The sequence below is a fragment of the Strigops habroptila genome, chromosome 2, assembly GCF_004027225.2.
Source record: "Strigops habroptila isolate Jane chromosome 2, bStrHab1.2.pri, whole genome shotgun sequence".
Lineage (NCBI taxonomy): Eukaryota > Metazoa > Chordata > Aves > Psittaciformes > Psittacidae > Strigops > Strigops habroptila.
The window spans coordinates 68,898,905-68,924,108 of NC_044278.2; the positions used below are offsets into that span (position 1 = coordinate 68,898,905).

Sequence of the window (25,204 nt, forward strand, 5' to 3'; positions counted from 1 at the left end):
GTTGAGGACACCAGAACTGTACACAGTACTCCAAGTGAGGTCTCAAGAGAGGAGAGTAGAGGGGCAGGATCACCTCCTTTGACCTGCTGGTCACGCTTCTTTTGATGCAGCCCAGGATACGGTTGGTTTCTGGGTTGCAAGCGCACACTGCCGGCTCATGTTCAGTTTCTCGTCACCAACACCCCCAAGTCCTTCTCCGCAGGGCTGCTCTGAATCTCTTCTCTGCCCAACCTCTAACTGTGCCTAGGATTGCCCCGACCCAGGTGTAGGACCTTGCACTTCGCTTGGTTAAACTTCATAAGGTTGGCATCGGCCCACCTCACAAGCGTGTCCAGGTCCCTCTGGATGGCATCCCTTCCCTCCAGCGTATCAACCGAACCACACAGCTTGGTGTTGTCGGCAAACTTGCTGAGGGCGCACTCAATCCCACTGTCCATGTCGCCGACAAAGATGTTGAACAGGACCAGTCCCAACACTGATCCCTGAGGGACACCACTCGTTACAGGTTTCCAACTGGACACTGAGCCATTTACCACAACTCTTTGCGTGCGGCCATTGAGCCAGTTTTTTATCCACCGAGTGGTCCATCTATCAAATTGATGTCTCTCCAATTTAGAGACAAGGATGTCATGTGGGACAGTGTCAAACGCTTTGCACAAGGCCAGGTAGATGACGTCAACTGCTCTGCCCCTGTCCATCAGTGGCTCCATCACAGAAGGCCACCAAATTGGTCAGGCAGGATTTCCCCTTAGTGAAGCCATGTTGGCTGTCACCAGCCACCTCGTTGTTTTATCATGTGCCTTAGCATGTTTTCCAGGAGAATCTGCTCCAAGATTTTGCGAGGCACAGAGGTGAGACTGACTGGTCTGTAGTTCCCTGGGTCTTCCACCTTCCCCTTTCTTGAAAATGGGGGTTATATTGCCCTTCTTCCAGTCATCGGGAACTTCACCTGACTGCCACGATTTTTCAAATATGATGGACAGTGAATGCAGGTGTACACACACACCCACACACACCAAACTTGTCAAATATACAGAGTTTTTTAAAGTGCCCTGATTTTGACAGGTTGCAGAACAACAGATCCCTTTTAAAATCAGGCCGATTTTACCTAAGTGCTGAATATACTCCCAAAGCTTGAAAATGTATGGGCATGCCTTATAAGAATATTCTTTTTTAAAAAGTCCTTAACAGCTCCAACAATGCCTCAGTAATGCCTGCAATGAGCTTTCTTGTGTTTAGTTCTTTTTTTTTTTTTTCTATTGGGAATGTCTTAATTCCACAAGAGTATTTTGTCCATTGTCAGTGGAGTACTTGTATATCTTGTTTGTAACAGCAGTGTCCTAGGACAGCAAATCCTACCAGAAACTTTTACTTTGGTGGCCCTAGTGTACTGTGTTCAAATGCAGTCCTTTTGTTCCTCTACCCTAGAATTATTGCTCTTTAAGTGTCATGTTGCTTGGTGATCCCTGACATCAGAGGAAAGCCTTCTGCAGCCCTTACCCCCAGAAACCCCAGATAGCTTCTGGTGACCCATGTTTTCCTCTAGCTCTAATTTTATCAGTATCAAATGTCACCTGAAAGTAGAACCAAAGCACTGACAGTTGCTTGGCAGTTTCTTGTGACCAGTGACTGATGTAATTTAAGTATCTATATTTCTGGTAAAAAAAATAATGCCACTGTCGTGCTTAGACATTTATTATGAAGCTTACTGAGGAAGAACCTGTAGGCTCAGAATATAACAGCAGTACTGGGTCAAAGCAAAAGTCCTCCTGGTTCAATATGTAGTCCCTGACTATGGCCAGTAACAACATTTAGGAACTAACATAAGAAGAGGGAAAGCACATAGTGATGTTTCATTCTCCAGAGATATTTCACGCTTGAATGGTAGTCACTCTCCAGGGATTTGGGAACTTCCAATGGTGTAACTTTAAAGGTCTAGTAGTTTTCGATGGATTTATTTCTTGCATTTGTTTGTTAAATCCATTTTCAAATCAGTGTGTATTTAGCATTTACTGCTTGTGGTAGCAAAGATAAATTTAGCAATGCACTATGTGAAAAAATATTTCTTTTTCCACTTGTGATCTGCCACTTGATTATTCCATTTGATGCCCCTTGGCTCATGATGTACAGTCGTTCCAGTTAAATGCTTCCTCAGTGCTCTGTCCTTCCTATCGTGCCTGTTATTACTTCCATTGTATACTGTCTTTGTGCACCTGTACATGCAGCTTTAGAATGTGACCAAAGTTTTTTTTCACTGGGTAAGTCTATTTCAAGTGACCTGCATTTGCAAGCAAATTTGGCAGTTTATCTAATGCATCTTGGAAAAAGTAATGTTTAATACTCTTTACAAACCCTCTCAGTCTTTTCCTAAGTAAATAAATCAGCATGCTAGGATAGAATTTCTCTAACATTATTTCCTGGAACTTACTCTCTTTTTTTAACAAGAATTCAAAATATCTAGTCCATAATAGAATAAACATGAGGAAGGCAGTCTGGAATAATCAGAAGTCCTGTCGGCCTGCATGCAGCTAGCTTGCTGATGCTTTACTGGTACTGTTTTTCAGGGATTTCATCTTTTTGCTTTCCCTTTCTCTCAATTTGCTTTCCTCAGATCTCTTTCCTGTTGAGTCAGCTTAGTATTTGAAAGCAAGCTGTATCTAGGGGAAGTTCCAGGCCATTCAGATACAGTCATTATTCACTCAGAAGATAGTTTTGACCTTATTCCTGTTAATACTAAGGAGTCTCACTGTCCTGGCAAAGCATGCATCATTTTGGCAGACCTATTAACAACTCCTTTATTCAGTGAGGAGCAAAACTGTACTCACACTTTATGACCTAGTTGTACTTTATGGCGTGAAGGAGTTTCTCTCTCTCCCCCGCCCCAATTCTTGATAAGTAGAACTAAAGCACATCACTCACTACTGCATTTAATGGAGACCAGGACAATGACGGGTCAAACACTGGTAACTGATTTTTTGGGCACCTGGCTCCAAAAGCCATGTTGAGTGATATCTCAGAAAAGACATTTTGTCTATCAGTAAAGGAGGAGATGGAAAAGATAGGATTTTGAGGCTTTCTACCTGTCAGACCTAAGGGCTTTCATAGAAACACCTTGTAAACCAGGAACAGAGCAGTGAAAAAATCAAAGGCCTTGATACAGGCATTAAGCATTAAGAACCCTGTGAGTATTTCTTTCCTTTTTTAGGCTTTTTCTTTCTTCTTTTTTTTTTTTTTTTTTTTTAAATCTTGATGATATTCATTAGGATTATAGTGAAGAGCTACAAAGCAGAAACCTTATCTGGTCCTCAGTGTCTTGCTGCACCCCATTCGGGGATGCTGAACACATCTGCTCAAACAACATTGTTGGAGCCCTGTGCCTTTCACCCAGCACCTCCAGGCATTCAGCAGATCTAGGCAGATGCCAGTGATAACTTCACCAGTAGCATCACTTCCAAATTTTGCGTGCTGACGTTTCAGCATTAAAGTGGCAGATTCAGCATGGGGATTTTTCATGAACATATTGTGCGAACAAGGTGTTATAATTGGTGTGTCTAATTTAAACACACTCGGCATAGAATTTTTTATATATATATAAAAATGTGTGTGTGAAAATCAAGGAGCTATTTAAAGCCTAGTTAGAGTTACTTGCCTCCAGAGTATTTTTATTCTGAGGACAGTGCTTGAGGTGATTCCAAATGGAAAATAGCTGCAGAATACAATTAAAATGAAAAATTACCTCTTCATTATATCTGATCCCATGTAAATGGATTTTTAACAAGTGGCAGGAAAGATAAGCATTCAACACATTTTATTAACAAATGGAAAGTACAGTAATGGTTCCAAAGTGAATTTTAAATACAACTAAAATGCATTAAATCCTTCTTTTCATCCTAGAGGGAAGATAGTAGAAAGTCCACAAAATTGAAGTTGTTCCTCCATTCCCGGGACATACGCAAAGCATTTAAAGTAGCTCTATTTCAAAAGCAGTAAACTTTACAGAGACTATGTCCATTTCTAGAAAACGATCTGTCCTTTCAAGATTGGAAAACATGGTCATCTGGAAAACTGCTTATGCCAGGCTCTCCTTTTTTAATAACTTAAGGAAGTTTTGAAAGTCTCCTGAAGGCTGTAGCTTCCACCTTTGAGTTTTTCTACCTCTTACCACATCTATCAACCTTTTTAAAAACAGTATCAATGGATCACAAATTCTGGTTTATATATTTGATGCCCAGTGGTGAAATAAACACCTAAATATTAATTCAGAAGTTGCCAACCCCTAGCATACGCAATACAGTGTTATTTATCAAGAAAACACATTAAATCCAAGAGGGGTTCTCTTGGAGGAAGGTTTTATTGCATAAAATAGGGACCTTTAAAAATTCTAGTCTACGATCATATTCAAAGGACACACTTTTCAAGGAGAAGAGATTGGAGTCAGATTTGCTATGAATGTGTGAATAGCAGTAACAAAAATATAAATGTAAGCTGCTGCTGCTTCATTTATATCACCAGGGAAGAAAATGCTTACCTAGCTTTTATATCACCAGGAGCTCATCTAATTTTTACTTTTTGTTTTATTTGGTTGAAACCTAAGAAAAATGCAAGTGCTTCTCAGGGCACATTGGTCATTCTAGATGCTCCATCTTCTGGACTGAGGCACAACCCTGTAGCTCTTTGGAAGGAAGGAGAGGGGTTGTGTAGCACTACTTATCTTGATGGCAACTGGATCCTTGAAAATTCATGCTGTGTTTGCCTTTGTGTCCTTCTGTGTCACACAGGTCTGTGTTGCCTTTTCTGAACTATGTTTTAAGCCCATAGGAGCTTGTGGATCTATGAGCTTGTGAACATATTGTACATAACCTTTGGATACTTACATAAAGTGGAGTCCTGGCCTTCGCATGAGATTTAATTCCTTTTGCAATCATTAGAAAAAGCTAGCTGCTTAGAAAGATTAATATTGACACTGAGATTTTTAGGTACCTCAAAAGAAGCAGTCTATTACCACAAGAACACAAAGAGAACCATCCCCCTCTCTTACAAAAGGCAATAAAAGAATGCAAGAATCAAGCCCTGGCTAAAACTCATCAGCAAACTTGGGTGAGAGAAAGGGCACCCAGTAACACCAAACTATTTTTGTTTTCATCTATTTCAGCCAAGGAGGTTTCTGAAGTAATTTGGATCAGCCTCTGTGTCTTCCCAGTTACCACTCGTATAGGTTTGCCGCAGCATGTGCTGTTGTTAAATTAACTTTTGCGTGAATTTCTTTACTGGAGAAATACTGCAAAACTGCAGTGCATCTAAAACTCAGGGCCCCGGTGTCAAATTAGATCTTCTGCCTCTGGTTCAAAACAAACTAAACAAACAAACCATGAAAAGGCAAGGGACAGCTAAATTGTGCAAGACGAAGTCTCTCCTGTTAAAAGAAATATACTGGATTCTGGCCTCAGCTACAGCTATGAATTTTTTCTCAACTTCAGTTACATTTTCTCAGTGTTAAGTATATTCTACCATCTAACAGAGTCCAGTAATGGTTTGAATTTATCAATTTATCCAGAGATGGCAGATGCATATACACAACAGTGAAACTGAAGGGCATAATTATCTGTTGTCTTGCAGTTCATAGCTATCACCAAATCCTAAAAAAGTCTAGGTTGGAAGGGACTTCTAAAGACCATCTGGTCCAAACTGCTGTTGAAGGCAAGCCACTAGATTAGGTTACCCAGAGTCCTATGAGGCCAAAGCTTGTGTATCTCCCATGATAAAAATTTCACGGCTTCTCTGGGCAGCTTATTCAAATGATTTGTCTTCATAGTGAAGGATTGCTTCGTTCGATCTTGACAGTTTATTTTTTTTCATGAAACAAATGGTGCTGTTTGCCTCCTGCCCCGTAAACAAGTCTCCTTGTGAAGTTTGCCTCTATATTCTCTGGAATTACATTATAAAGAAGATCTCCATGGCCCCTCCTCAGACCCTCTCCAATTTTCCAGTCCCAAACAAACTGATTACATGGAGATCAGATCAAGTGTACAGCTTCATACATATTTAGCTGAATACATTTAACGAAACAAACCCACATGACAATGATGTCTATAAAATAAAAATATGGGAAACAAAACAAAAGAATACTGTGCACTGTGATTGAGGTTTGCTTAGCTGGTCCTTGTTCCCACACTAAAGCCAAAATGCAGCACTGCACCAGCTACTAAGGAGGAGAAAAATAACTGTTACAGCTGAACCCAGGACACACCCCAAGCAGCACTTACAAATTCATAAGGAACACATATGTTGGCTTTGGAACACGGAGTTAGGTTCAAGTAGCATAGGCATGTTTCCTCCCTGATGAAACTAAGTAGTAAGTCAAGTTGGATATACTTTATGTCTACACCAGTTTAGTGGTGATCTCTCCCATGTACTACTCCAGACAATACATAGAGCAGCCTATACAAATCACATGAAATAAAGGTTTTGCATGTATGGATCAAATGCCAGTCTTCCTGTACTTTGGTATTAAGTCAAAGTTATATTGCTTTGTTCAACTATGAGCAGGGACACACAGATTCTCTGCAGATTGAGTCTTTTATCCCTGTGACCTCACTGCTCTTCAGCATTTTATATACCTCTCACTGTCTGTTTCCTGATAGGAAGTCAAGATGATGACTGCCTCGGTCAATCACAGCCTGGTTCTCTGAGTGTCTTCAGCTCTTTTTTAAGTAAATGGGAGCTGCCTGTGTTGAGAACCTTTGAAAGTCTGTCTGCAATTATCATTTCCCAGATTGGCTCTATTTTTCTGCAAACCTAGCAGGGTAGATGTAGTTGTGTGTCTTGACTATGTGTAGGTAAGAGTCATTTACAAAGCTACCTCCAGGAATCTTCCTTTGTGCAGGGTCTGGAACAGGTAAGCAAACATTAAGAGTCTCTGAACTGTCCTGCTCATACTTCCTTTGCTCCCTGCACAGAGGCACCTTTTCAGATTGTAATGGATTTTAACCTTAGTCCTGAAGGTGAACACATTGTAACTAGTCAATATTGAATGATTATGTTTGTACAAGAGCAGAACTCATGCATCTTGTGCTTTTGTTCACCTGAAAATATTTTAGTTGCTTATTGCTTGTCAAATACGCAATTCATAACAAATAACAATGCCTAGTTTAAGCAAAGTCTCAAGCATTTTCCCCTGATGAAATAGAGCATGTAATGCATTTTTTATTATAATAGCTGTTCTTTTGTGACTCACTAACCTTTATATGAAAACAAAAATGTTTGTTACTAATCCCAGAAGAAAAATAATTAATATGAAAATGGTAAAGCTGCATTTATATGTGAAAAAGCTATTACAAGCATAGTTATTCATGTTAGTATTAGATTTATGTTTCATTTACATTATCTATTTTAAACTATACATCTGAAAATGTACCTACCCCTGAACTGTCTTAAAATAGGGTAGGGTTTATCTAAGATAAACCATTTTATCTCTAAACTAGAGCATCTTCTGTAAGATGACTGGCTTGTACATACACCTAAGTTATTTTCCCCTTCCAAAACAACCTACCACTAAAATAGGACGTGTCCATACTGCCTACTGGGGACAGCCCCAGCTGGGATAAGCCCCAAACTGTGCACAGGCACAATCAAGGAAAGCGCTAGCTTGCCAAGGCCAAAACTGTGCAGGCATTGTAACACAATGGACAATCTTAATCCAGTTCTTAGGCCCATACCACAGTACATTACTAGTGTAGAATGCAGTCTTATACTGTCTCTGTGTTCAGTGAAGAAGTTACTGTGAGATGATGTTCCATCTTGCTTGTCTTACGTATGCATTAGTATGGGACAAGTCAATATCTGGAGATACCTTTTCCAGTTAAATACAAGAAGTACCTAGATGATTATATGATATACATCACATTTGGACAACTATAATTAACTGAGATGAATAGCATCATAGATGCTATGGCCTAGATTAATCCTGCCTAACACTGGGAATCACACATCTGATTTAAACAACATACTGGATTCAAGTTCCCTCCTTAGTCAATGGAAGATAATCATGTCTGAAAGCTATAGCCAGCCCAAGATCTGAACTGACCTCCTCAGTGCCTCTTTGTCACTTTTAGCTGTAAAGAGAGACTAAAGCAACCAAAATTTATTTAACTCAGGAAAGTACCTCAGTCTAATGGCAAGAAGGTTGAATCTGGTCTAGAAAGCACATTCCTGTGGCCCTGGTTAAAGACAGCGACTGCACAGAATCTCAGATCTGATGTTTCTTAAAATAGTATAATTCTGGCCACTGCAGAGGGGAAAAAAGATTTGGAAATATGGCTGAAGTGTAATCAATGTAGCAGTGTTTGCCTGAGCCTGTAGACAGTATGAAGTAATAGCTCTGAAAAATTCATCTCATTTATCTCAGTTGATCAAAGGGAAACTCTCTGACACACTAGATTCCTGTCCTCTATTAGACAGATGGACTAACTCTTCGCCAAATTTTCCTAGAGGAATTTTGTACCATTTGAATTGCAATCATATCTTGTCAGCAGCATTTGCTCCTGAAGAACTGATAGGAGGTACAATTACTGGAAGGAAGTTATTAAAAAACTCACATTTGTGAAACCTTACTCTATCTTATTAATTTAGAAGACTTCATGCAAAATTGAAGGAAAAGTTATTTAAATGAACAATAGGGAAATAGCAGTCACAGCACCAAGTTGTACTACACACAGCATATAAACCCTGTAACACAGAAATGTTGTTTATAAAAAAAAAAAAATCTTGTGCATATGAGAAATATGTCTAATTTTGTTCCTTCCATCTGCCAGGAAGTTTTTCAGTTTATTTTACCCTTATGTTATCAACAGTGCAGTCACTATTGTGAGTGCCAGCACCACTGTAATCATATTTTTTGGTACATTTCACTGAAAATTCCCCAAGGCAGCACAGAATGTGGTTAAAATCAGTTTAGGTTCTGTTTTACAGTCCCTACATGGGGGAATTTTTTTATTGCTTGCAATGTCCCCATTTGTTTAGGTGAGCCTAAAGGGCAGAATTCACAACTGGTGTATCTAGGTAGTTAGCCTTTTAGCTAGGATGAGAGAGCAAGATCAAGTGTTAACTCTTTGTCTGTTAACTCTTCACTCACTGCTGGCTCTGACCTGTAGCTCCAGCTACTTTCTCCCAGACAATACTTTGATGTAGTTCAGGCAGTATTTTAATTAGGGACCTCTTTCAAAAAAAGCATGGGCAAGACTTCACCAGGTGGGACTCTAAGCCACATTACACGGTCCTGTAATGATATCCCACCTTCAGCCACACACACAAGCTCTTCCCACTCTCAAAGTAGGCAATATAAAACCCAAATGTCATCCTACAGAAGTGCTGCTCAGGGGAATTGCACATAAAAGCTTTCATGTTGTTACAGATGCCTTGAAGCACTGGAAAACCTGTAGAAAAATAACTGTGGTATTTATGTCTCAGGGCCACCACAGAGGGCCTAGAAGGACCGAGAGCTGAACTTTATGGCTTGAAATCAAGGGGCAATGTCTGACCTTAGAAAATGGAAGTCCTTTATAAAGAATCATAGAATCACAGAAGGGTTTGGGATGGAAGGGACATTAAAGCTCATCCAGTTCCAATCCCCTGCCATGGGCAGGGACACCTCACACTAGACCAGATTGCTCAAAACCCTGTACAACTTGGCCTTAAACACTGCCAGGGATGGGGCAGCCCAACTTCTCTGGGCAACCCATTCAGTGCCTCACCACCCTCACAGTAAACAACTTCTTCCTTATATCTACCCTAAACTTCGCCTGTTTAAGTTTAAACCCATTGTCCTGTCGCTACAGTCCCTGATGAAGAGTCCCTCTCCAGCATCCTTGTAAGCCCCTTTCCAATACTGGAAGGCTGCTATGAGGTCTCCACGCAGCCTTCTCTTCTCCAGGCTGAACAGCCCCAACTTTCTCAGCCTGCATTCATATGGGAAGTGCTTCAGCCCCCTTATTATCCTTGTGGCCCTCCTCTGGACTCGCTCCAACAGCTCCTCTTATGTCCTCTTATGTTGAGGACACCAGAACTGTACACAGTACTCCAAGTGAGGTCTCAAGAGAGGAGAGTAGAGGGGCAGGATCACCTCCTTTGACCTGCTGGTCACGCTTCTTTTGATGCAGCCCAGGATACGGTTGGTTTCTGGGTTGCAAGCGCACACTGCCGGCTCATGTTCAGTTTCTCGTCACCAACACCCCCAAGTCCTTCTCCGCAGGGCTGCTCTGAATCTCTTCTCTGCCCAACCTCTAACTGTGCCTAGGATTGCCCCGACCCAGGTGTAGGACCTTGCACTTGGCTTGGTTGAACTTCATGAGGTTGGCATTGGCCCACCTCACGAGTGCGTCCAGGTCCCTCTGGATGGCATCCCTTCCCTCCAGTGTATCAACCGAACCACACAACTTGGTGTCATTGGCAAACTTGCTGAGGGTGCACTCAATCCCACTGTCCATGTCGCTGACAAAGATGTCGAACAGGATCGGTCCCAATACTGACCCCTGAGGGACACCACTCGTTACTGGTCTCCAACTGGACATTGAGCTGTTGACCACAACTCTTTGCGTGCGGCCATCCAGCCAATTCTTTATCCACTGAGTGGTCCATCCATAAAATTGATGTCTCTCCAATTTAGAGACAAGCATGTTGTGCAGGACAGTGTCAAACACTTTGCCCAAGTCCATGTAGATGACATCAACTGCTTTGCCCCTGTCCATCAGTTCCGTAGCCCCATCATAGAAGGCCACCAGACTGGTCAGACAGGATTTCCCCTTAGTGAAGCCATGCTGGCTGTCACCAACCACCTCGTTGTTTTTCATGTGCCTTAGCATGCTTTCCAGGAGAATCTGCTCTCCAAGATTTTGCCAGGCACAGAGGTGAGACTGACTGTAGTTCCCTGGGTCTTCCACCTTCCTCTTCTTGAAAATGGGGGTTATATTACCCTTCTTCCAGTCATTGGGAACTTCACCCAACTGCCATGATTTTTCAAATATGATGGACAGTGGCTTAGCAACTTCATTCGCCAGCTCCTTCAAGACCCACAGATGGATTCCATCAGGTCCCATGGACTTGTGCACATTCAAGTTCTTAAGATGGTCTCGAACCTGATCCTCTCCTACAGTGGGCCTAAGGTCTTCATTCTCATTCTCACAGTCCCTGCATCTGCCCGCCAAGACTTGGGCAGTGCAGTCAGAGCACTTACCAGTGAAGACTGAGACGAAGTCATGGAGAACCTCAGCCTTCTCCAGATCCAGGGTAGCCAGTTCTCCCGATAGCTTCCGGAGAGGGCTCACATTATCCCTGGTCTGTCTTTTATTTGCTACATACCTATAGAAGCCCTTCCTGTTATCTTTCGCATCCCTTGCCAGACTCAATTCTTACTGGGCCTTCTCTTTCCTGACCTGGTCCCTAGCTTCCCGGACATCATCCCTGTATCCTTCCCAGGCTGCCTGTCCTCGTTTCCACCTTATATAAGCTTCTTTTTCCCCTCTAAGTTTCCTCAGCAGCTCCTCGTCCATCGATGGAGGTCTCCTGGCCCTCCTGCCACATTTCCTTCTAGTCAGGATGCAACTCTCCTGAGCTTGGAGCAGCTGATCCCTGAATATCAACCAGCAGTCTTGGGCCCCCCTGCCCTCTAGGGTTCTATCCCATGGAACCTTACTAAGGAGGTTCCTGAAAAGGCCAGAGTCTGCTCTCTTGAAGCCCAGGGCAGTGAGCTTGCTGCACGCTCTTCTCACTGTCCTGAGGATCTCAAACTCGACCATCTCATGATCTCTACAGCCAAGGCTGCCCTGGAGCGTCACATTTCCAACCAGTCCCTCCCTGTTGGTGAGCACGAGGTCAAGTATGGCACCTCTCCTTGTCAGCTCCTCTATTACTTGCAACAGGAAGTTGTCTTCCACAAAAGCGAGGAACCTCCTGGATTGCTTGTGCCGGGCCGTACTTTGTCTCCAACAGCTATCAGGATGGTTGAAGTCCCCCATGAGTACAAGGGCCTGCAAGCGTGAGGCTGCTCCTCTCTGTCTATAGAGCGCTTCATCCACATGATCAGTCCTCCTGATCAGCCGGTCTGTAACAGATCCCCCCAGTTATGTCCCCTATTGCTGTTCTCCCTTTGACTCTGACCCACAAGCTCTCTGTTCACCCATCACCTGTGCCCAGACAGAGTTCCAATCTCTCCAGCCTATCACTGACATAAATAGCCACTCCCCCTCCCCATCTGCCTGGCCTGTCTTTCTAAAGAACCTGTAACCTTGAATTCCAATGCTCCAGTCATAGGAGCCATCCCACCATGTTTCTGTGATGCCAATGATATCATATCCCCATAGCCATGTACACAGCTCTACCTCCTCTTGTTTATTCCCCATACTACGGGTGTTTGTATAGAGGCATCTGAGCCGACCTCCAAATCAAGCCAACTCATTAGCTGGAGCGGCTGAAATAGCTCTGCATCGCTCCTAGCATTTATTACTTAATTGGGATCAAAACACTTTATTGAGCTATTGAGAACATAGAATTAGGCACCAGGCAGTGAAGTGTTACATTCAAGTAGTAATACAAGAGGTAAACCCCCAAACTAGACACATCAGTGTTAATAAACACAAACAAATATCTAAACACCCTGTGTAACAAACGCAGAAGAGATTTCTCAAACTCTTCCTCTTTCCAAGAAGACCTCACCATAAGCAGTGCAGCAGCAAATGCCACTTGGTGTACTGATAAGGAATGGTGAGGAAATCCTGTATGCTCTCTACATTTCCACAAAGTTCATGCAGAGGGAACCAAAACTCCTTTCTTCCACCTCTGGGATCGCCACAGTCAAATGACCATACATGGTATAAAAGCCTTTATTGATACAGTCTGAACATACAGATTAATCTACAGGGACACCCAACAGCGGTGCTCAGCATGTGGCCACCACGGGCAGGGACATCCCCCTTGGCCTCCTGGGCACAGGCATTGCCTCAGGGCCAGCACCCCAAAGGCCTTTCTCCAAGGGATGCTGGGCAAAGGGGCAGCAGCAGGGCTGCACTGGGCAGGGCTGCGGGGGCCCCGTCACCCCCGTGTCATAGTGCCACCCCCCACCAGCACAGCATCACAGTGCCCCGGGGCAGTATAAGGCAGCATCCTCCCGTGTCCCACTGCCAGAGTGCCCGGCGCTGCCACCAGGACAGAGCTGGCAGCCTGAAGGCACCCAAGAGGTATCCTTGAGGCACTGGTGGATTTACTTGGAGGGGCTGAGGCGAGAAGACTGCCCGAAGCTGCTGGAGGGTCTCCGCTGCAATTCCAGCTCCTGGAGGGGCCACACTCACAGCTCATCGGAGGGATGGATGGATGGAAATCCTGCTTCGGTCTTCGGGGAGCTCGCCGTCCTCATCTTCTGGGGAGATAGTGGCAGCACCCACAAGAAATAGCATCCACAGATGGCCCACTGCCCTCCCTCAGTGCTTTGGAGCTCCCACTGCCTGGCACAGGAAGGATTCTTGTCCCCAGGGTTGATCACGCCAGCGGCACTTTGCTATTCTTGGAAGCCCCTGAGATGGCTCCAGGTGGAGGCAGAAAAGGCGGTGCCAGTGTCCCCCAAGAGCCATAACCAGCCCGTGGACCAGGAGCAGGTCTTGCTCACATGCTCAGGGAGTAGCCGATCGCCAGCGCTGGGGTCAGGAAGGAATTTTCCCCCGGGGCAGATTGGCACTGGTCCCCGGGGGTTTTTCGCCTTCCTCTGAGCACTGAGCATGACCACTTGCCAGGGCTCCTCGCTCCATTCTGGCTTGGTTATCGCCTGGTGCTCATGCACCACGAAGGTGGCCCCTCGTGTCCTGCAGCTGGGGGGGGAAGGGCTTTTTTGCCCCCAGGGTGGACCAGCAAGTGTCCCCGGGGTTTTTTGCCTTCCTCCGCAGCCGAGCACAGCCCCTTCATGGGGCTCCTTTGGGCTATGGTGGCCCAAAGGCAGCTGCTCGTGCTCCACGCAGCTGGCCCTCGTGCCCCGCATCCGGGGGGAGGCAGCCTTCTGGACTCCCAGGGTGGCCCCAGCGTGGCCCCGGGACTTGCTGCTGTCCTCTGGAGCATTGAGCACCCCCCCTTGTCAGGTCTTCCCCGGCCCATTCTGGCTGGGCTCTTGCACTGCTCTCGCACCACCACGGCACCGCTCTGAAAGATTTAGGAAAAGATAATATAATCTCAACTAAACTAGACTAAAATTAACTAAAAATTTGCTAATTAGTAAACTAAGCTAAACTAACCTAAACTAACCTAAACTAATCTAGTTTTACTTACAAATAAATAAAATCCTCTTTCTACCTGTAACCTTTCTGATTTATGTCAAAGTGGTTTTGGTGCTGAAACCCCCTTGGCATTTCAGGTGAATAATGGTCTCATCATTATACAACTCATTGTGAGTGCAGGGAATGGAATGGAATGGAATGGAATGGAATGGAATGGAACAGAACAGAACATCTATGATATATGTCATGCATATAGTTCTGCATGACAAGCTCTGACGCAGGTCTGAGGGGCTATCTGCAGTGCACGTCCCAGGGGAGGCCGGTCCCAGGCACTGAGGTCTATGAACAGCCTCTGGACCCTGGCAGAAGTAGACCTGCGCTCCTCATCTACTCTCCTTTAGACACGTATGGGGTGCCACTGGAGCAAGAGGACTGGGCCAGACGGACTCCTGATGGAGTGTCGTTGTTCTCAGGCTCTTGTGTTTTGCTCTGTTTCTCCAAAAGAAACAACTCGGGCATTTTTACAAACCAGTATTTGGGGGAGGGGTGGGGTTGGGAGTGGGGGGAAATCACAAGGAAATGAGCAGGTATTGCCCACATCAGCAAGATTTGCAACCATTTTGTCCAGGAGCACACCCTGCTTCAGGCTCAGGGCTTGATCTTTGAGCCTCACTGATGCTACAGATGTGGTCTTTTGCTATCCTGTGGAAACCCAAAGAAACTGGATGAACACAGAAGAGTTTCAAAAACCAGTTCACACATGTTTTTTGCAAATCCATTCAGATGCTCAAATGATCCAGAGACAATCTACATCTCTCACCCCCATCAGAAGGCACAGGCCTCCTTCCTACAAAGTCACAGAGCCAATACTGGGCTCTGATGGGACATGATACCCATTGAATTCACTCCGCTAGTGCAGGGAATGGATTCCACTAATCCATTCCACTTAGTGCAGGGAAGAAATGTCATCCAGTATTTCCTCAGCAGGTACTCTTAGGGAAAGAAGGAAGTAGGGAGAAAAAAACTGGATGTTGGAAGAGACCTACAGTGATCATCAAGTCCAACTGCTCGACCACTTTGGGCCCTAGAACTGCACCCAGTACTCAAGCTGAGCCTGCACCAGCGCTGATTACAGCGGCACAATCACCTCTGCCTCCTTTTTTTTTTCTGTCGCTCGCTCCCAGCTTCCTGGATTACTGCCCTCCTCCTTTCCTGTATGCGCTACGGTGGCCCCTGCACAGTCTGGGCCTGGAGCAAGCGGTCCAGCTCCCTCCCAGCTTCCCTGAGAGCTTCCAGCGGCTGACAGCGTCCCGCAGCTCAGCCCCTGCTGCAAGAGGACCTCCACCAGAGCGCACCGAGCGCAGCCCTGCCCATGGCGCGCCCTCGCCTCCAGAGACCAGCGGAGGCACTTTCTGCCCCGCAAGCTCCGCGCCGCAGCCTCCCCTCCCCTCGGCTCTGTCCGGTGCCGCCGCTGCCGCCGCCGGGGCAGCCAGAGCAGAGCCCCCGGAGCGGGCCCCGGCCCTGAGCCGAGCGCTGCCGGCGCCACCTGCCGCGCCCCGCGCTGCTCCCGCGCTCCCCGGGGCGGGTTCTCCCCGGTCGGGCGGTGCCTCCCTCCTGGCACCGCCCCCTGGGAGTCCCTGCGCGCGGCAGCGGAGCTGCGGCTCCTGGGCGAGGCCTGGCGGGGGCTCGGGGCTCCCGGCGCTCGGAACCGGGGCTCCGGGACGCGGGGTTTGCCCCGCTCCGGGGGTGGAGGCTTCTCTCTGGAACGCATTGTATGGCACTATGGACATATTAATAAGATCTACACGTCACAAATACTGCTTTTACTGCTTTTCAAAACTGCAGGTGTTACTTCTCCCAAATTCAAATTTTTTTAAACCTTAAGTTCCATATTATTTTTTGCCTCCCCTTTTCATGGTGCAGTTTGATCCAACAAAATTGAGCTTTTTCTTCATTGTTAATAGAATCGCATATGTAAATAATAGTAACTGAACAGCTGATTTGTGTTGAACTGTAAAGCAAATGCAGGTACAAAAAATGTTGATACAAATTGAGGGCCAAGCTGAGCGACCCATATGCTTGTCTTCTTTTAGTACAGCTCATTCACATCCAAAAATTCACCAGATCTATACAATTACAGAATAATAGGAGAAAGGGGGAAAAAAAATAGCTCATTTAATCTGCCTGTTTTTTAGTTGTTCAATTTACACGTGATTTACTGCTAATTACTTGGATTTCATTTGAAGCCCTTTTAGACAAGCCAAAGGTGATAGTAAACCTGAGAATTTGGATAAGTAAAAAATTCTGGAAAACTCTTGGCTGGGTGCTGATAACAGTCCGTAATGTCTTTCATCCCCCCACACTTCCATGCTCAAAGTGTTTGGTGTTGGAGCACAGAGCATTTCCTGCTAAGCGTGTAACACAGATATAGTATAGTCATTTTATCCTTCAAATACAGCTCCTAAAGGAGATTTGCAGTGAAAAATGTTGATATTTAGCAGTGCACTATAATGTACCAAACAATATTAATTTAAAACTATCCTGTAGTGAGACTCCCTGGACTTTCTCAAGAGGTTTGAACTTTTCAGTCACCATGAAATTATTCTGGGCAGCTGGCCAGTTCCTAAATAACTGTGTGTACATCAGTAGCAAAGCTGTTAGTTTTGTACATGATTGATCTGAGCCTGTTATGAAAACTGTCAACTAAAATGAAAGTTAGAGCATTACAGTAAATTTTTCATGATCATTTAATTTCATTGAAGTATTTACAGAGTGTTTAAGTGATTTTCGCATACGCTTGCCTCACAAACCATATGAAAATGGCATTTTTCACTCTTTATGTTTTGCACATTACTGAGTCTTCTTCCATGATCAGAATTAAATGAACATGGAACAAAACAAAAACTTAGGAAGAGTAGATCTTCTCCCTTTTGTCTATGGTTAACTCTGTTTCATGTTTGGCGTGTTCTCACTAAAATGCCAATGTCTTAGAAACTCAATGACTGTGTTAAATTTGAGCTTTCAGTTGGCTTTGCCAAGAACATTTCATTCGACGATGTTCCTGTCTCAAAATAAAAATGGGTGATACTAAGAAATGCTCACCCTTGTTACCCCTTTGAACTGTTCAAGTGATCTTGTTCATATTACCAGACCTGAGAGCTCTTCCACATTCCAGGCTGTCAGCTCCCACCTGAGTCTGTGATGAGACCTCTGCATGTGCAGACACTTCTCTCATCTTGCTTCTGCAGAAGAGGGTGTAGGCCAGAGGACAGACATGACACTGTCCTGCATTCCCCTGAAGATCCAACGAGCGCTGTGGCGTGTCTTTTCTGTTGAACATGGGGAGATACTAGGAATGCAACTCTCCTAATTGGGTCCTGCAGCTTTTCTCTGTCCGATGCTTTAATGCTTTTTCAGCAATTCCAGTCACTGCTGTCAAAGAAGTTGCAGTATGCACTTTGAAAGAAGTCACTACTTTCACCCTGACCACACTTGCAGTGATTAATATCTGGGTGACTGTAATACTACAATGTTTTAAGATAGAAAAATCAAGAACCACCATTTGTGGCCTTACTGTCCCCAAGTTCTCCATAACGCTGTGCATACTGTGTAGCTCAACTACTGTAATGCAGCTTTTTTAGTTTTTAAATGTCAACACTTCATTTGTGAAACGTAGATGAGAAAGCTTTGGTAGCTGACACGGGTGGGATGGTTTGTGAACAGTCTCATAGTGTGGCTCTGTTGGCCGGATAGGATCAGTGTGGTTACACGGGCGATGCCAGCTTCCTGCTGGGAAGGCTACTATCTCTGGCGATGCAGTGATTGTTTTCCTGACCATCTCAGCACAATAGTCTGACCACAGCCAGGGTGTATCTGCATTAGAAAGTTAACCCTGTCCCTTTTTCTCACTAGTCATTACCTGCTGTCTCTTTTATTGCCTCTGCCTGTATTCTAGTCTTCCACTTTCACCACCATTTATGCTACTGTGAGTATTTAGGGCAACCACTTACAGGTTCTCTTCAGTATTAAGGGCCCACATCTTAATTATGCTAAAGCTGGGTTTAACAGTCACCTTTTTGTAAGGAAACCTTGAAGTCACAAATAAAATTACAGCTGAAGCTGTATTAAGTAGTGCCAATGAGATCATACTACATAATACCTCGGCTGCACCATGGGAGAGAATCAGTACAATGAAGCAGTTGCTGCTGCCACATTTACAGCATGTGCAGTTCAAAGGGGTTTGCTTCAGAACAGATTTGGTCTCACACTGGACTACATGCCCCATCACACATAGGGTTTGAAGTCACCCTAAGGACCAGTCATTGATTAAGTCAGTCTTGGTGCATGGAGTGCATTTGTGTGTAACCAAGGTGGAGCTTGCAGTTTTGTTTCCTCCAAGAGGAATCTGTTCTGCTTACCAACACAGCTCATAAAGTAAACCAGCAAACAGCAAGTGGTAATGATCAGGAGATTCACTTCAAACTGCCAGGAAACTGTCAAATGGAGACATGGCCATAATGCCTTCCTAGGAGAAAATACCCACAAATACGATCTCTTCACCAAGAAGTCTGCCTTTCTCACAGCTGTCTTTTGTATTGATCTAAGACAGTTACACAAACAGATCAGGGAAAGCTTGGATACCAGGAACCTGCATCTGAATGTATTATTTAAGCTACTATTGGAATCCCAAATTAAAATTTCTTCTCTGCCACTCCTCACCATTTATGTACGATTTGGTTAAGTTCCTCTGATCTAGGTTCAGAGCAGACAGTTGTACTCTTATATATAGTGCTATTAAATCTGTCCCTGTAAACTCAGTGGAAATAGTGGAAATAGACATAAATTTCTTCTATGGCTTTACTGCCATAAAGGTTTTTTTCCGTTCTTCAGGGCTGGAGATGGAGCACCATGCGGGGCTAATCAGGCCAGTGAGCATTTACTTGACAATAGTAATAACAAAAAATAAAAAGTAAAATGAGAAAATATCCTGATATTTTATTTTGGGTTTAGCTGTTGCATGAAACACTCCGTACCATCATTGCCACATTTCAACTTAACCCTGTACCTCCAAAAATATGTGTTTGATATAGATTAAAGAAAGTTGAAGTGTAAAGGTTTTAAGCAGTGATACAAAGTAGGATGTATGGCGTGTCGAGCAAGAATTATACCCTAAGTGCATGGAGGAGAACGCAGTGAAGCTAAATGCCTCACACTCCCCAACATGTAATATTATCACAGCATGAGTAATTGGAGATATTGTTTAGAACTGCTTTGGCTGCTTAGACTTCAGGTTATTTTATTTTTGAATCGTTCTCCTGTTTAGACTGGGGATATTGCTGTCCCCTTGCTTACTTGTTGATATATAGAGTTTCTTGCTTCCAAGCTCTCCCCAATCGGTACTGCTCTGAGACTTCACACAACATTGCAATTTATCATATGCTCTATTCTGTATACACTGATGTCTGCGAATGGGAGTTCATAGCTGTAAGAGACATTCTCCATGCCAAAATCTGCATATTTATGCAATTATTTCTTATTAAAAAGCAAATGGCAGAAACTTGCAAACCGTTTTTCCTCTAAAAAACATCCTTTCCCAAAGCTTTTCCACAGTACAATGTTGCAGAAAAGACGTTAGATTATCCAAATCATTTCCTTGTCAGTGAGTGATTTCTTTCTGCAGTACTCTGGTGTTTCAAGGGTTCTGTCTAGCCTGAATTCGAAATGATGAGGCACTTCCCTCCAGAGACCTCTCTGAACACTCAGAGACTTCCCTATAATGATAGTAATCTTTATTCTCATCCTAGAAATTCCTTCTCTTAATTTTATCCTCTCATTCCTATATTTGGGGTACTCCATCATATTCTTGAAATAATTTATTTTCAAATATTTCTTACACAAATTTACGTCATCTCCCTTCCCCTTACTTTATTATCATTTATGGTAGATGCAGTATAAATATTGGTCCCTTTTAGTCTTGCTCTCCTTTTTGATTCCTTTCCCCAGTTGGTTTATGTAGCTCTCCCCTGGTTTTATCTTCTGCATTGTTTTGGCTTGGTAGTATGAGACGGGTAAAAGGTATTTAGAAATGAATGCATACTGAGGCATAGTCTGTTCAAAGCACCACATACTGGAGCTGCGGATTTCTGTACCGTTTTCTAAACCTGTATAACATCTAGCCAACAGAGATTGCTTGTGAGCATAGCCTTTAGCAGGTAGTGTAAGTGGTTCCCAAATTGGCCTTTTGATGCAATACTGAAGTACAAGTTCTTGATTAGTTTCTGCTCTTATTCTTGCTCTAGATTTTTTTCAGTCTGTTATTTCCTGCCCTTTTTTCTAAATCTGTCCTTTTCCTCTTCCAACATAGTATTTGCAACTCTTCATATTTTAATATCAAGAGGATTTCATTAATGTCATCATTTCTTCCTTTTAAGGATCATTAATAAAGCAAATAGGGCAGGACATAATAAGGATTTATGCAATAGTCCCCTTCTATTCTGACTCACTGCTTTACCATTAATCATTAGTCTTTGTAGCTCTTCAAGCAGTTTTCAGTCCATATGACAACCTATATCCAACCGAATAAGAATTGATTTTCAGTTTAAGCTATCCTGTGGCTGGAAGTGGTGATGTTGCTGATAGCATGACAGTGCAGCAGGGCAGTTGTTCTTCTATAGCATGCTGCAGGAGCAAGCATTTCACTAGGCAGTGCAAATGAGAGTTAAAACTCTGTTTGACTTCCTAGGCCTGGTAAAAATCTATAGCTGATGTCTGTCAGCAGTATTCCCTGCAGGTGCTGATGGTGAAAATCTGTTTTAAAATGTAAGCTTCTAAGCCTGTGTTCACAAGCAGGTGGGAGAAGGAGAGCTAAAGTAATCTCAGAGAGATGTATGCTTAGTGAAATAGCATGCAATACACATACCATTTAAAAGAAACGTAAAAATTAATTTCACTGATTCTTTTGACTTGGTATTTTGTTGCAGTGACACAAATGAATTGCTGCATAAGGTAGTAAGAATTTAGGAATCCTATCTCCATATCATTTTTATCATATATCATTAGATTTAGCCATTATCCGTCCGCATAGATAGTGTATCTGCCTCTTCTTTACTTAAATATGTGATATTCTGTGGAATAACTGTTTGTGCATATTTATAAATGCAACATGCATTATGTGATTTGCTGCAGCTCAGTATCAGAACTGCTGATGTCGATGGATTCTTTTGAGTCCTTTGTTATTACTTATAATACTCATCTAAATATAATTTTCCGGTTATTTTCATGTTCTGAGAGCTAGATTCCTTTAAAATTGCTCCCTTTTAAAATGCCATGTTCTATTTGAATATCGAAGAGCTGTCAGCATATACAAAAAGATGTGCCTAATAAGATCATGGGTGTTTATTTGCTTGAGAAAGTGTAAGGGAGCTGTGAAGAAAACATAGAAATAAGCATATTGAATAGGACACTCATACACTTCATATTTTAAAATTAAAATTATTAGCAATCCTTCCATTTTATGACTTTCAATTAAAGGCATGGTATTGTTAGGTATTTGTCAGCTTCTAGCAGAAGCAGACCAATAACTCGTATCAAATTTACCCTCTGTAGTTCTTTGCTGCCATCTTCTGTTTCTTTAAATGATTGCCGTTATTATTTGGATTCTGGAGAACAAGGCTGGGATATTACAGAGCAAAATTTCCCTTTCTGTCATTTTTTTCATTTCCTTGTTTTCAGCTAAAGCAAAGTGAAGCAAATGCAGACACAAAGGAGAAGCTTCCATTGCGTCTACGCATCTTTGAAAAATTTCCTAACAGGCCGCAAATGGTGAAAATCTCCAAGCTTCCTTCAGATTTCACAGTTCCAAAAATAAGGTATTGAAATATTTCCTTTCCTAGTTTGACATAAACTTGTCTGGTGCCATGTAGCATCCAAGATATTTAACTGGTTTGCTTCTGGATTCAGCAGATAGTTCAGAAAATCAGAAATGAAACAGAATTAATGTTGTCATCAGAAGGATGTAACATTTTGGTTTTACCTCATTCTTGGGAGGAAAAAAAAAAATAATCCTAAAATTTTTTATAATGTATTCATGAAAGTGACTGGATTGACTGTAACCAGCACAAGTACAATGTGATTGAAAAGTGTGTTGTTGTTTCTCCACTGCCATTTGGATTTTAGATTCTTGGCTGACATAGACAACTAGCAGTCTAATTGATTCTCATCTAGCTTTTTAAAGATAAGGTCAACTGGCAGCAAATCATTAGAGGGGGAACACAGGCCATCCAATACCAGTTACTTTCTGACAACCTTGTCCACTCTTTATATTTGCATAGTTACCATTTTCCTGTAAAATTCACCTTAATAAAGGATCAGACCCTCAGTTGTCTACTAGATCATCAGTTACAGTACAATTACTCTTGTGTGGTCCCAAAAAAAGCTTACAGAAATCTAAGGGCTGCTCTACAGCTGGCCAAACAGGTCCTCTGGCCGTGCCCATTCCAGTATCTCTACTGAGCACATGCGGGGAGAGAGGTTGGTGTGAAAGATGGGTGTCATTGTTCTAGGTCTCCTGAAGTTATATTATTTTTTTTTTATTAAACTCACAAGGAAGCTAAGGCAACTGTTTTGGCCTGTGTGTATCATCTTAGCTGAATGAAAGGTGTAATGCTGGTCAGACAAAACAACCTTCCAAACCTCAGGGAAGCAGTCATAGATGTTTTCCTTTTAGTATCAAAATACTGTTTGGCTATACATTGAGGGCATTCTAATCCTAGTCTTAGTCTTTTTTGGTATTTCTTTCTAGCTGTGTTTTTCCCATCAGGGAGAACACGTAGACTAATACGTGACCTGCTAACTACTGAAAGAGTCATCAAACTATCACTAGTGAATCCAATGTTTAAATCTGAAGCTGTTGTACTCTGTAGAACTCTCTTTCCAGATAAGTATTAGTTTTGACATAGTCAATTTACACTGAAATTAGGGCAACTCTACTAAACTTAAAATACAGCAGGATGAATGTACATTTGTTGTAAACAGAAATGCTTCTACATTTTAAACATGGCATATGTGAGGCACAGAATTGCTGAAGCTCCTTAATGCTGGCATTCAAAGCAGTTATCCGAACAGATGTTGTTTGAAATCTTCAAGAAAGAATTTCTTGCCGAGAGTGTATTATTTCCTTTGGATTATATCAGCGTTTGATGTACATTGAAGTAACAACTCGCTGTTTGATGAGCTCAGAAGAACTGAAAACTGCAAAAGGCACTTCAAATTTTTAGCACTTTAACTGGTAAATGAATAAATAAATTATTGAAAGGAGTAAAGTTATTTTCATAGAAACTACATGCAAGCCACCCAGCTCTGAATTCAGGTATGGATTTCTTTAAAAAATGAGTTTAAGTTTTATCAGTTCTTCGGCACTCCATCCATTTACACATCTGTAGCTCAGTACAAGTTTTTCCTTAGCGTTTATCCATCTTAGCACTAATGGGCTGTGACATGTCATAAAGAAAACCAAATATTAACTCTTCCTGGGGTTCTAATCCATCAATATCTTCTATTTGTTCACAAGGGAAAGTTTTATGAAGCAGTTTATTGATCGCCAGCAACAAGATACCAGCTGTTTGCTCCGAAGACTTCCTTCAGCATCTTCTTCTTCATGTGACCACTCTAAAAGATCAGCAATTGAAGAAAACAAATACATTGATCAAAAGGTAAATCAAGAGTATAGGACGGTATATGTCTTTCCTTGCGTATTGTGAGGAAAGATGGGAGATTATTCAGTCTGTCAAACTATATAAAAGCAAACACAAGCTAGGATGACTGAACCCAGGCTCAAAGGCTGTATTTAATTTAGCCCAAAACAGACATCACAGCAGATCCTCATTTTATTTAAATTTTCATGTCTCTTTTGACTTCAAAATTCAGGATTTGATACGTAATTTTGTTCAATGCATCCATCTTATGAAGCTATTTTTTTAAGTAGTCTTGCTCTTACTCACTGAGAAGCTCATGGAAAATTAAAGTTTGTGAATATCACATTGGATTTTTGAATGCCTTGATACTGTTACAACGTTGAAGACACACTTGACTGAAGCAAGGTCTCTGTGTAATCAATGGAGATGAGTAAAAATTTAAGAAGTATTCTAGTTATTTAAAGGACATTAACCTCTCTGTAGTCCTGGGAATCATTAGAAAACAGATGCTGAACACATATATGTGACACCCATTGTGCTAAATGCTGCTAGTTTCCCAGCCGGACTGGCGTGGATGGTTGGAATTGAAAAATATCAGGACTGCTTGAAATGATGATGATGATGATGCAGCAGTGTAAGTAAATGTGTGACTTCTGGCACCTTGCAAAACTGCAGGAGCAGAAAAAGTCTTCATGTGCATCATGGAGGATACTGGCTTCCCAGATTTCTAGTGGCATCTACACTGATACCACTTCTTAATCACTTGTAATATCATGTAACTTATTAGTGACATTTCAGCAGACAAAAGAAAAGTCCTTTCAGTATTCATAACAGAGTGCTGAAATACCATTTGAATATTAACATCGGGGGTTTGTAAATACTTTTTAAGTTACAGAAACACAGACAGGGAAAAGAAAGGGGTACATACTGTAGTTACACAGTATAACTCTGGCTTTCCTAGTGTGTGGTTTGCATCTATAACGCAGACAGAATTTGTACAGGCAGGAAGCAGAGTTGGCGAAAACAATACTCTTCTGGTAATGAATAAGAAGAGACAATTCGCAAACTACTGGTAATTTCCATCCCTGTTTTGGTGCAAGAACCCATTCCTGTGGCCGATGTGTTCTAAGACATTAATAAGCCAAAGCTGAACAGCATGGCCTTAGAGGGAGGTGTGTGGTAAAATAATCAGACAAGGAAGGACATAGGAAGGAATCGAGCCTAAATGGACATCATCTATTCTAACAAGTACAGCAGAAAAAT

General features: G+C 42.7%; 1 protein-coding gene across 6 annotated transcripts in view; it reads left to right on the top strand.

The window, feature by feature from the left end:
• The window catches only part of NALCN (sodium leak channel, non-selective), a 250,991-nt gene that overhangs the window by 161,001 nt on the left and 64,786 nt on the right, over positions 1-25,204 (top strand). For all 6 annotated transcript variants that reach the window (XM_030476678.1, XM_030476677.1, XM_030476679.1 and 3 more), the window contains 2 exons: positions 21,981-22,117; positions 23,818-23,959. In XM_030476678.1, the coding sequence (XP_030332538.1) occupies positions 21,981-22,117; positions 23,818-23,959 (279 nt within the window). The remainder of the gene's footprint in view (positions 1-21,980; positions 22,118-23,817; positions 23,960-25,204) is intronic.